The sequence below is a fragment of the Rousettus aegyptiacus genome, unplaced genomic scaffold, assembly GCF_014176215.1.
Source record: "Rousettus aegyptiacus isolate mRouAeg1 unplaced genomic scaffold, mRouAeg1.p scaffold_m13_p_7, whole genome shotgun sequence".
Taxonomy (NCBI): Eukaryota; Metazoa; Chordata; class Mammalia; order Chiroptera; family Pteropodidae; genus Rousettus; species Rousettus aegyptiacus.
This window is the reverse complement of record NW_023416310.1, coordinates 48,707,229-48,720,286: the sequence shown is the minus strand read 5'-3', so window position 1 is coordinate 48,720,286 and position 13,058 is coordinate 48,707,229. Positions and strand designations below refer to the sequence as shown.

Here is a 13,058-nt window from a genome sequence, read left to right as displayed (position 1 = left end):
AAACAAAATTTACGATATGGTTAATAAACATATTCCCAGTACCTTCTTCCTGGTACTCTAGTCAAAATGATCTTTAATACAAATAGTATTTATCCAAAAAAGGAAATAACAGAAGCTATGCAAAGAGATAAGGCTAACTAACCATCAGAGATAGGGGGATGGGGAGCTTTAGAAAGGATAAAAGCAAAATGGTTTCCCCTACCCACCCCCAATCACTGCTCCTTTTCCACCTGGGCTACCAAGAAGGGGAGGCAGAAAAAAAATGAAAGGTAGTCAAGAGGCTTTAAATAATATGCTGCCCAATACAGTAGCTACTAACCATTTGTGGCTATTTCAATTAATTAGAATTTCAAAAAACTAAAAGTTCACTTTCTCAGTCACACTAGCTACATTTCAAATGCTTAATGCTACAGGTGGCTGTGGCTACCATATTGCACAAGGCAGATAAAGAACAATTTGACCATTGCAAAAAGTTCGGTTGGACAGTGCTGAGTTAGAAGAATCTACACCTCTTTAAAAGTGGGGAAGAGAGACCATCTGCTTCCTTAATTAGAAGGCTATCTTTCTGTTAGCTGATGATCTAAAGATAAGATGCCGGGAGAAAGAGCTAACACCTTCCTGCTATAATAAAAGGGTTCAAAGGGCACATTTTATGAAGTTAGAAAGGTTTTTTTTTTTTTCCTTATTGGCCTGAAAATCTGATCACTTCCCTTCCCATTAGATACACTTTAAAAATCTAAAGTGACTGCTATTACGATTTGTAGTTCACTATTCTCAAGTGGAAGTTCATGCACTAGAAGGCAGGTTTCACCCAGGGACCCACACTGCCCAGGTTCACAGATCTTCAAAAACCTTTGATGGCTTGTGGTTTGGTGATCCTGTCTTGGTTTTAACTAAGCTTTCTCTTTAAAAATCTATTTGTTTTCCTCCAGTTAAAAGACTAATCCCTAAAATACAGGGAAAAGAGTACCAGTAATTCTACCACTGTGAATTTCCTTCCAGTCTTTTTACCATGTTGTTTTCTGCTGCTTTTAGATATATATAAATATATACATATATATTTCCCTTCCTGAGGGTGAAATGAACACCTATGTTTTCTTCTAGTGTTATGTTTCATTTTTATGTAGAATTTTTCCCATTTATTCAAAACATTTTTAATATTACAAGTTTTTCTCACGTAAATCTTTTTTTTATATGCTTTCTTTTCAAAAAAAATTGGACGAAAACATTTTATTTATATAGACTGGAAATAATGACAACCTCAGTAGAGCTCAAATGCCTACAGTCCCAAGAATTCAGCCTCCCTTCTCTAACCCCAGCATTAAAACAAGGAAAATGGGTTTACCCTCGAGCTGCCCCCAAAGACATATAAAGGGTCTAAAAATATCTGCCCCACGTGTTCTACTCATGTCCACAATTCCTTTCCCAGGAGGGGCGAGGTGGTGGGAAGAATGGTGTACTAGGAATAAGAAGTCTCCACCTTTTCTCAGCCCTGAGGCCTGAGAGGTGACCACATCTTTCTTGGATTTCATCTCCTTCATTCACTCTTTTACTGAGTACGTGCTGAGCACAACATACAGCAGGAATAGCCAGTACTCAAGCTGAGGGTGATCCCTATAGCTGTACCAGTATCCAAAAAATGGTTTCAATGACTCCTATCCACGGACTGAAAGCAGCTGAGAAGGAGCAGAAAGAAAGTCTCAAGGGAGGTTCTTGGACAGCAGGTGAAAGGGGATAGAAACCAGATTCCCTGGACATCCAAAGGCAGAGAGAGAATAATGGCTGGACCTGTGGCTGTCACCCACCAACTAGCCGGATACTTCTGGGGCAGTGGTAGTGAGGTACCCCCTTTGTAGGAAGGCTCTCCAGGGGAAAATCTTGAGAGGGAGAGCCCACAAAGGTCCTGCCTCACGGTATCTCACATCTGCAGGGGTACCAACCCCTCTGGGGAGCTCCTCTCACTCTGCAAGCAAGGGCACCACAGTGCCTAATTCCAGGGGACACCACTCATGTGGACCCCATCACGCCACCTACAAAGTGGATGGAGCCGCCCGGAGTTGGACAGACACAGGCTCTGGTCATATGGATCTGGCTTTGTGTCTTGTCTCTGGCCCTTCCCACCCCTGTGACCTAAGGCCAAATTGCTCAGTCTTTCAAAGACCAATCTCATATCTATAAAATGGAGATAATAGGAGTATCCGGCCTCATAGGGCTCCTATGAGGATAAAATGAGGAAATTCATAAAAGTGCTTTTGCTCAGCCTGACACGCAATAGCTCATTGAGTAACAGCTCCTCCTCCAGATAGTTACTCATCCCCTTCAACAGAATATTACTACTTTCAGGGGGCTGAGCAGGGTGGGGCCGTAAGTCCTGGAGGGGAAGGGGCAGAGAACTTTGCTTCCCAGCAAGGATCACTGCCCAGTGCACAACAGGTGCTCGGTACATGTCTGGAGACTTGGAGACTATCTTGATGGCAAGTCCACCCTCACTCATATTGTTCTATTACTGAGAGGATTCTTACTTGGATTTTCTATTTCTTCTCCAGCCACTCCTTTGATTGTGTAGATTCTGAGTGCAAAGCGTGGCCCTAGAAGCCACAAGATATGGAAATGACTAAGCACAATTTGGGGCCAAAGTGGAAGCACACAGTGCCTGCTGCCATGCCAGGTGGGACAGACCCCCTCAAAGCTAGATTTTGGTATTTTCTCGACAGGCTCCCATCCTTGTATACAAAAACCTCTTCTGTTTTAGACAGTCAAGAAGAGAGCAAATAACCACAAAGATAAAGAGGCAGGTTCCATTTTCATGTGATGCTATAATAACAACTGAGTCAAAAGGGGTTGCAGAGTGACCACAGTGCCAGGTGGCAGTGTGAAACCACAATCGTGTATTCTGCTGACATGCCACTCAATAGCACCACTAACAAGCAGGTGTCCAGGAGTGCAGCCCAGCTTCCTGACTACAAGCCTCCCTCAGTAACCAGCACATGTAAGCAGCCCTCAAAAGAAGGCAAACGAAAATACCTCCTGCTGCAGCACAGCCAGACCCCAGGGCCTTGCAACATGCTTCCTGCTCTCTGCTCTAGGCCCTTCCTGCTCATCTCTCCTGATAAGAGGCCCCCCCACCCAGCCTCCAGGTATGGAGGAGGTCACCAGTCAGAGAATGGCCAGGAAATCCAAGCCTCAGCCAGGGTCTCCTCCCTTCAGACCACAAAGGAGAAGCAGCATCTGCTCCCATGGGGTCCAGAGCCCTTGTGGACACCCTGAGAACCGGGTCGGACCTGGGTACCGCTGCCTCGCATGAGGTCCTCGGGGATGGCGTAGATCTGGTTCTCCATCTCGACCTTCTGGAGTCCATTGTCCGTTACTATCACCCGAAGGACACGGAAATTAGTCCCTCCAAGGTCTAGAGCCAGGAACTCTCCATGTTCTGCAAACAGGAAGGGCCACTGTTAGTTCATAAAAGACAAGATCAAATGGTTTCACAGAGAGCAACACTTAAAACTCCTGCCATGAACACTAAATTCTTAAAACCCGCTGAGTCTTTAAAACACATGAGACCATAATTACCGGTGATGGGTGACCAGTGAGCCTTAATTTCTCTATACACATTTATGTATTGTCTGATTATTTTTCTTAATGCTAAGCACTTTTGTACTACTTTTAGAATTCACATCAACAATAAGACAGTTTCACATGCGATGGTGGGGCGCCCACCCCCTCACAGAGCTGTTTCCCAGGGGCTTTCAGCCAAGTCCCCATCAAGCTCATGGGGCCCATCAAGCTCTGTGCCAGGAGTCTATGCCTCTGTTTTGTTCTTCATGCCCCCAGGACACCCAGCATGCTGCTACAGGCCTGTGGGCCCCTGGGCCTTCTGCCAAATTGTGATCTCTGTACAAAACTTACTCTTAATGTTCACATACAGTGATAGCAATGGCCTATGGCAAGATGAGAGCATCACGTGAGGGAGCAAACTGGGATCCAAATGGCTATAAATTAAGAGGCCTGGCTAATAAGCTAAGCAGGTGCCCCTCAAAAAGATCCCAGGCTTACTGAAATGTGAGAGAATGCTGACTCAAGAGTACATAAGACGAGAGTCAGGCTGCTGCGCTCAGACAAGTCACAAAGCTGGAGCAGAGAGGGGAGAGGGAAATTCCACAGACTCAAGTGGGTCAAGATCTTCAGGTGTCACCAGGAAGGTAAAGTTCCCTCACCTCCAGGAAACAAGCAGTGCAGATAGAAAACATCCAGGTCCTAGACAGTAATATAGCTGGCTGCATGGACATGCTCCATGGCGTGGCAAAGAACGAAAGTGCCAAAGAAGTGCAGAGGCCACAGCCAGGGCTGGGGGAGGAGGTTGGCTCGCCCCCTCCACAGTCTCCTCGCTCGATCAGTAATGGCTCCATCAGTCTTCTACTCCCCAGCTGCACACCTTCTCCAAGGACACGGGGTTATTTCCTGGGGGATTCACCTACTAGCATGTTTGTCAACATCAGCCCTTTTCCCGATGGGAGACTGCCACTGAAGTAAGGCAGAATGGATCAGAGGATCGGGGAAATGCTCTGACCATAAACCAGCCAGGTTTATCCTGTGCCCGGGTCCCCTCGGCAGCTCTAACTCTCGAGCCCTGAGGAAAGCCACGACTGACTGGTCTCTGCGGGAACTCCCCACAGCCTATACAATCTAGAGAGGCAAATTGGGGCACACATCACCCACCTGAGATTCCGTGGGGACTTGCCTCCACACAGCCGTGGTCTGGTGGTCCAAAACACAGAGACTGGCTCTGAGCCCACATCGCCTGTGTCAGAACTCTGGCCACTTCTTGGTTTGGCAAATTCCTGAGCCTCAGCTGAGGCTCAGCTGCCACATCTCTAAAATGGGAACATGTGCAGTTGTTGTGAGGGAAAGGCTAGAAAATGTGCCTCAGGGACCCAGCATGGTATCAAGAACGTAGGCCCCACTCAATAAGTAAAAAACTTTCCATCCAGCTCTCAGCAAACACTGTCCAACGCCCACACTGGAGCCTTCCAGGCCGTGTTAGGGCCGCGTATCGCACTGAAAAGCAAAATCAACATTGCCAGGGGAGATTAAGGAGACCTGTCCAAGAAAAGCCATTGGAATCTGCTCCAGTGGCTTTAGCATTCCTCTGCAGGGGACGAATTTTCCGTTTCCTCCTCAGCATCTGAAGGTCTCCCTCCCCACTCCACTAGCTACAGTTGTTAGACAGCTGGGGCAACCTCAGCCCCACAGAGGGTGGCTCTGCCCACCTCGTGGCCATGAGCGACTTTTCCAGGCATTCCAATGCTGAGCCCCCCGGGGTAGTGGGACCTCAGCCAAATAGAAGGAAAAGCCGTGTGGTGGTTGTCATGAGGGATAAAAAGGAAAATCAAAGACGAACTGCCTGCATCAGCGCTCTGCAGCGCAGGGCACATGCAATCCGCTGAATCGGCGACCACGGCGGGTCGAGGCGGCTGAGGCTGCCCCTGGTTGGTCACGATTCAAGCCCAGTCCAACTCAATTCACTGGAGGGACACTGCTCCATCAAGAATGGTGGTTCTGCAGTAGTATTTTCTGATGGACCAAAGAGAATCCAAATTAAATACTACTGATAATTCTGTTCCCAGAAGAGAATTCATCCCTCCTTTCAGCCTCTGCAGGAACCGATACTACATTGCATCCCACCCCCTAGAACCCCGTTCACAAACACGTGACCGCGACTACCATAGCCAGGGACGATAATCTTTCCAAAGTCCACAACCTCTGAGGCAGGCCCAGCACCACGATTCCAGGAGCTAAAGCTTAAGGTGACTCCTCAGGACAGTAAACAGATCCCTCTCTTCAGGCCAACCTCCATGCCGTGTGTGGGGGACCTCCAGAAAGCAGCAGCTAAGAGCTGGACCTTTGAGACGGATGGGCAGGCTTTGAATTCCAGCTCAGCTGCTGCACTACCTGTGTGGCCTCGCTGACCATGTTGCCTCACTTGTAGAACAGGGGCTCGATGTTGACTTCTCCTGGGGGTCATGAGGTTTTCATGAAATACGGAACAGCGGTACATAGTAAGTCGTCAATAACTATCATCGCTGTCATTATTCCTCTAGTTCTTCTCAGCCCCTCCGATCTCTACCCACTCCTACTCTTACTCCGGGCCCAAGTCTTGTCTCCACTGTGAACCTTCCGGGACATTCCAGAAGCCCGGAGCAGACAGTGCATGTGTGCATGATGGTACATGAAGGAGGATGGCATCTATGGGCCTGGGACAGTCACACTGGACAGGGAGGAGTGAGGCTCTGGAATAGGAAAGCATGCCAACAAGTACACAGCCAGTGTTAGAGGTCCAGTCACTGCTGAGTGACTACGGCCGGTATTTGAGAGAATGTATTAAGAAAACATCTCCGATTGCATTTCCTCATTGTTAAACAAAATGTTTGTGTGCCAACTGTGGAATTTGTATATGAGATCATAAGGTCAGAGGTAAGGTTTCTTTTATTGTTAAGCTTTCTGTTATATCTGGAAAACAACTTTAACTTGTTAAAAATAACAAAACACAAACATCTGGTAAGAAGTTCAAACAGTACTGAAGTGGACAAAATTAAAAGCAAACATCTTCTTCACATTTTGTAACCACAATTAATGTTTATTGGGTGCCCTTAGATGTATTTATTAAGACAGGGGAGGCTGTCACACTGGTGCATTCCAAGAAAGGGATTTAAATCTCTGGTTCTAAGGACATGTTTTTTAATTTGGAAGATTTCACCACCAAATTATCTTCCTAAAAGTTCTCACCAATTTCCATACAGACCAGCAGGTGGAATTCACTCTCACTAGTGTCTCTTGTTAGGTAGTAATCAATCTTCGTCAACCTCCTAGGTCAAAGTGGTATCTCATTTTAAAGTCTGTTTTCTTTCCTTTGTGTGAGGTTATACATTTTTAATTATTAACTAACTTTTTGAATTCCTTTTTCTGTGAATTTTCTACTCATATCTTTTGCCTTTTAAGAAAATGCTGTTTTCTTAATAACCTAAAAGAGTTCTTTGTATATTAAATAAAAGTTTTGTTGGTTGTACATTTGCAATTATTTTTTTTCCAGTTATATGTTTGTCTTTTAATTTTGTTTGTGGTATATGCCATACGGAAATGTGTAATTTTTATGTTGTCAAAATATTTATGGTCTCTGGGTTTTATATTGTGTCCCAAGAAATTCTGAAGATGACATTAGTTTACCACCCTCCCTAAATCTCTCCAATTCCTCCTAATGTGGTTACTACTAACTGCTTAAATAAAAGAAGCAAGGTTTCACCATAGGTGTATATAAAAGATCAAATTCATCTTCTACTTTATGTAATTTTTTTGAAAAATGAAGCCCAGAATGCAGTCTTCGTCTCTCTGTCCCTAGGACACAGTTCAGACTTTTCTTCACTGATGTCTGGATTACTGTGATCATAAAAAATGGAAGACAAAGGCAGGTGAGAGAGATTTAGTTGATTAAAGCCCAACATGCAGATGTTTTTAACAGAAAAACGAACATTTGTTTAGCAATGGTCACTTTGTTTATAAACATGATCTCATTAATCCTCAACAATCATGCGGGGCATTACAATCCATTTTACAGATAACGAAACCAATATTCAGAGCTAGGTCTGGCTCTCCAGCAAAGCTATCTACTGCCATGACCAAGGAGGCTGCTCATGGGAACGTCGTAAGTCCTTAAATAAGGAATTCTTTGCCAGCAACGTCAAGTTTATAAAATAAAACCCAGAAGTCACCAGCAGCCTCCAAGCTGGCAGAGGAAGTGACACCATGGTTCACAAGTTGAGTCACTTGGTTAAGGTCATACAGGAGTCAATGGCTACTGGGTTTGAACCCAAGTTCATGTGGCCCCAAAGCCCATGCCTGTCTCACTGCACCACGCCCACATCTCTTATGGCCCTGGTTCCTGGAAGCTGAGGATGACCTGGTAAAGAATCCAGGATGGAAGCAAATAAGCCATAAAATGGTGAAAAGGAAAGAAAAGGTGCCCTAATCTTTATCAGTAACTGCAGCCCATTCCCTTGGGCCTGTCGAATGGCTCTTAGACTTGAGTGGGAGGTAACAGACACACATCCACTGGCAAGAGGTGACATATGTCTTCTCCCGAGAGGGTCTTCCCAGAGGAGCCCAGACCTACTAAAGCTTGTTGATGCAGGCTTTTCTGGTAGCCACAAGAGTTATCTCATGCAATTATACCAAACCTCTGTTCCCACCTTACTGGAAACTCTCCAGTAAGCCCTCTGCTGAGGATCCTCCTAATTAAAAGCGATCCCCTTTAAAAATAGATAAGAAAAGAGGTATTAATCCTCTACTAAAAGAAAACAGGATGAAAAGAAGTGATGCTGGCCCACAGTTAAGAGGAACTGGCAATAGGAATATTAGGTCATGCTAGGCTCCATCGAATTGCCCAACAGTTAAGATTCAGATTATTAGTTTGCTGACTCATTTTCTATCCTGAACTACCAATCTTCCCACTTTCAGTAATGCTCTTATCAAATACATAATGTCGGCAAGATAAAGGGGTTTCAGTTTCTTCTGGGAACTCTCCTGTCTCTGAAGAGGAGTCAAATGGCATTTGACTAACCACCTACACATGACAGTCACCATCATCTAAGCTGATGTGGCAGTGATGTATTTGAGCAGGACATAGCAGGTGGCTTGGTACCTAACAATGCCCAGGCAATTGTTGAGGGGTGCGGGGCAAGGGCCAGTTGAATTTCCCAACAGGGTCTATTTTCAATCATTAGGTACTTGCCACTAATTAAAATAGATCTCCACCTGTTCCTCTCATCAGGCGCTCACAGCAGTATGCCAACCAGGGCTCTAAGACTAACTTGCAGCAAACAGGTTTGGTTCAATTCTGTATTTGTAAGCAGCACTGCGCTTTCGTCGAAAGCAACTGCGTTCAGAAGTGGCAGTGTCCTGCCTGGTTAAGGCTGGAAAATTAAATGGACTTCTTCAGAACCACAAGCTCCAGAAAGCCTCCTTTTAAACAAACAGCTTTTATGCAGCATTTCCAGAGTTCTGGGGATCCTTGAAGGTGGCAAATTCTGTCCTTGGTGAGGGCTAAGGGAGACCATTCAAGGAACAGCCTCACTTCCCACATCCTCATGTCCAATTTTATTTCTTTCTCCTACTCTTAACCATCTTACAAATGACATTCATCATAAAAGATTGCATTCTGTTTAAAAGTTGAGAGTGGGGTCCACTACTTTAAAAATGTTTTTAAAATCACTATTTTGAGAGTCAAACACTGAATCTGTTATCTGTTCTAGGACAGGCCAACCAAATACTTCCCATTCTGTGATTAGTTATTTTGACACTGAGCATCAAAGATAGATGCTAAAATCTTCTTAGCTGCCTGATGCTGTAGACAACCTAGTGCCAGACTGGAAAGAGAAAGGGGGCAGTTACAAGCACTGTGGCAAATACCAGGATAGGACTATTATAAAAGGAATGATTGTTTCTGCTTGGATAAGGAAGGCTTCCCCAGAGGCAACATGAGATAGATGGCCAGGTCTTAGTGGACGGGTATAAAGTTGTCAGACAGAGACAAGGAAACATATAGAAGTTTGTGGCATTGTTCAAGAAATGGCACGTCAGGGGTCCTAAGACATGGCTGTGAGAACACAGTAAACGCCAATGTCAAAAACTTAGGTGCCCTCAAAGGGACCTGCCCTTATGTGCCCTGCAAGAGCAGGATCATTTCCAGGGGCCCCAGGTAACTGCACTGAACATTCTGGTCTTCCTATATGGAGTGGCTCAGGGTTGAGTGAGACCCTGTGTATCTTTTAGTTTTCAAGTACCCGCTAGAACACCACAATGGACTGCTCTAAGAATGCACAGCATGGCTTCCTATTGAGAGGAGAACTAAAAAGATAAATCTCCAGGTCCTGGATAGGTAATACAGCAAAACTAACTTTGCCAGACACAGCTTTCAAGTCATGTGTTTCCCATGTACCTATAACCACCACAGTCACCACCATATCTGGCAGCCTTTTAATCTCCAAGGTCCCAGCTACTCCTTTGAAACACAATGACCGTATCTCCACTCCATAGCTCAGAAATAAAGTAACTCCATATTATTTAAAGGAGCAAATCACACAGTCGGTTAATGCTGGTGTCTGGCACAGTCAAGGAATGGAGAAATCTGATCTTCTATGTAATTGGTTTTCAAACTATTTTAAGCAACAGGATGCCAAATGCCAAAATGCAGAAGCAGAGAAATGCAGAGCTGCTCTGATTGAAGGAAGGGGACCGGAGGACACAAACACATTGTAAGTACCCCACAAAAGCATCCAGAACACCACTGGAAAGCACCGTCCTGGTGTTTTCGTTTCTTAAGTTCGAAATATGTGCCAATCACAGAGAGGTGCTACATTAGCTCTATAGATGTGAAACCTCTCTTTAAAGGATGAACACATTATTATGTTTAATACTATGTAGGTGGCTGAGTGTGTTAAGATTTTCAGGCAGGAAGGCCTGGGTTCAAATCCCACTTTAACATATATTAGCCATATGATTTCGAATAAATTATTAGAAATATGATACTCAGATTCCATCATCTTCTAAAAAAGGATAGCAATAACCTCCTGTCCAACTAGCATCTCCCACTCCAATCCCCAGGACACAGATACACACACACACACACACACACACAAAGCTTTTGGTAAAGATTCAATGCAATGAAGGCATATGGTGTTTGGCACAATGCCTGGTGCATGTAAATGTTTAATAAACTCTAGCTACTACTATATGGAGACCATTTGTCAACATGATCTTCAATTTATATTGTAGGCACCATATAAACTCACTTAGGAACTTGCCTGTGTGCTATTGATCTGTCTCTACTGCCTGGGTGTTGATATAATGCTGAGCAACCAAGATAAGGGCTCCTTTCAGGGTTTTATCAGCTTCCAAGCAATCTAACACCAGCCTAGTTTCTCTATCATATCATGTGCTTACATTATATGACCCGTATCATTCTGTAATCATTTTATCTGTGTAAGCCTTATCTCCTCAGGACAATTTTCACTCTTCAACAGCAGGGCACACAAGGTAGCTCAGCACACTGCTGCCCCACAGAGGACTAGCCTCAAAGGGGTCTCTATTGAAAAAGCCAAACAGCTAGGCCTGAGTTACTAATAGAAGAATCGATTCATTGCGCTAGCAGTGTGTGCATATGTGGGAGGAAGGGTAGATAAGCATAAAATGCCCCGCTAGTGGTGTGCCTAAGTGCCTTGGCACACAGCTGGCTGGGTTTAACTATCAACACTTCCATTTGCTTATTAAATGACTTTGGGCAAGTTGCCTAATCTCTCTAACTTTAGTTTCTTTTTCTATAGAATGGGGTTCAATGTGCCTAGCACTGGGTCACTGTGAGAATTAATGAGATAGCTCATTAATTCATAAATACATTGCTTAGCACAGTACCTGGTATTTTAAGAGCCTACAATTTTTAATTATTATCATTGTCATCACCATCATATTTATCATTTCCTGCTCTCTAGGGTGTTAAATCTGGGTAGAGGGTGGAGCTATACTCACCCATGAAAATAATTCACAATTCAGGGAAGTGGGGAAACATCAAATGATCAATACTGCAAAAACTTCATCTCACTCTGCTTATAAGATATCATTATACCTAAATGCTGTCAAGGCAACGAAGGTGATAAAGACACTACACAAAGATAATTTCTAAATTGGAACATGCAGTTAAATTATTCAAAGATTTCCAGTTGGGTTGCACTCGAGCTTTTTATTATAATGGTACATACAAAGCCAACCCATATTTACGATCTTTTTAAAAAGATAATAATGATTTGCTATAGAAACTTTCATTCAGCAACACGAGCTCATATAAACTATAAATCTTATGGCTGTGGAGTTGGGACTACCTAAGCTTAAATCCCAGCTCTGCCACTAACTGGCCACAGGTGACCTTGGCAATCACCAGCCCTCCTTTAGCCTCAGTTGCCTTATGTTTAAATTGGGAATGTCTCTCTTGTATATATACTTTGCATGGAGAGTAAAACAGATCATTTATGTAAACAGCCTAGTACAGATATTGTGGGTGCCCATTAAATGGTGTCAATGATTCCTGCATTTCCTCTTAAGATGATACTGGTCCTCTGAAAGCCAGATCCCTGTGATATGGTCGGCCCGAGAGGACTGTGGTTAGGGCTGGCGCCACAATCACAAGCACAGCCAGCTTAAGTTAGGGCTGCCTACAGAGAGGTCAAGATACTGAGATTTCCGGCTGATACAAATCAACACTTTCCTTGCTCAACTCTGCACTGCCAAAAACAAAAGGGGTTGGGGGAGGGGCAGGGGGAGTTTACAGACAACAAATACTGGTGATATGGGACAAGTGGAACTCTCATTCATCATTGGTGGGATTCTAAAATGGTTCAACCACTTTGGGAAAAGGTCTGGAAGTTTATCAATTACATACATCCTAAACTATGACCCAGAAATTCCACTCCTAGTTATTTAACCAAGAAAATGAAACAAATGAAAGCAAGTACCCACAAAGAGGACATTCTCACGCAAGAATGCTTATAGCAGCTTTAGTCATAATAGGCAAAAACTGGATACAGCCCAGTTGTCTATCAATGTTCATGTCATATAGCAGGGGTCCCCAATCCCCCAACCCCTCCACCCTGTGGGCCACACAGGAGGTGAGCAGCAAGCTGAAGACAGTGAAGCTTCATCTGTATTTGCAGCCGCTCCCCAGCACTAGCATCACCACCTCAGCTCCACCTCATATCATCAGGCATTGGATTCTCACAGAAGCACCGGTCCCTGATGCCAAAAAGGTTGGGGACCGCTGTCATATAGGATTCCAGTCATACCATGGAATCAGCACCCAAAAGGGATCAAACTATTTACATAGCATGGATAAAGCCCATATTATGATGGGTAAGCAAAGCCTTACTTAAAGAGAAAATACTGTATGATTAAATTTATGAAATAATCTAGAATAAGCAAAACTAAGACACGTGGACAATTTTAAATGGTGATTGCTTCTC

At 44.3% G+C, this 13,058-nt stretch overlaps 1 protein-coding gene across 1 annotated transcript in view; it reads right to left on the bottom strand.

The window, feature by feature from the left end:
* The window catches only part of HK2 (hexokinase 2), a 59,799-nt gene that overhangs the window by 23,217 nt on the left and 23,524 nt on the right, over nucleotides 1-13,058 (bottom strand). Inside the window, exon 3 of the mRNA XM_016130645.2 lies at nucleotides 3,282-3,430. Within this exon, the coding sequence (XP_015986131.1) occupies nucleotides 3,282-3,430 (149 nt within the window). The remainder of the gene's footprint in view (nucleotides 1-3,281; nucleotides 3,431-13,058) is intronic.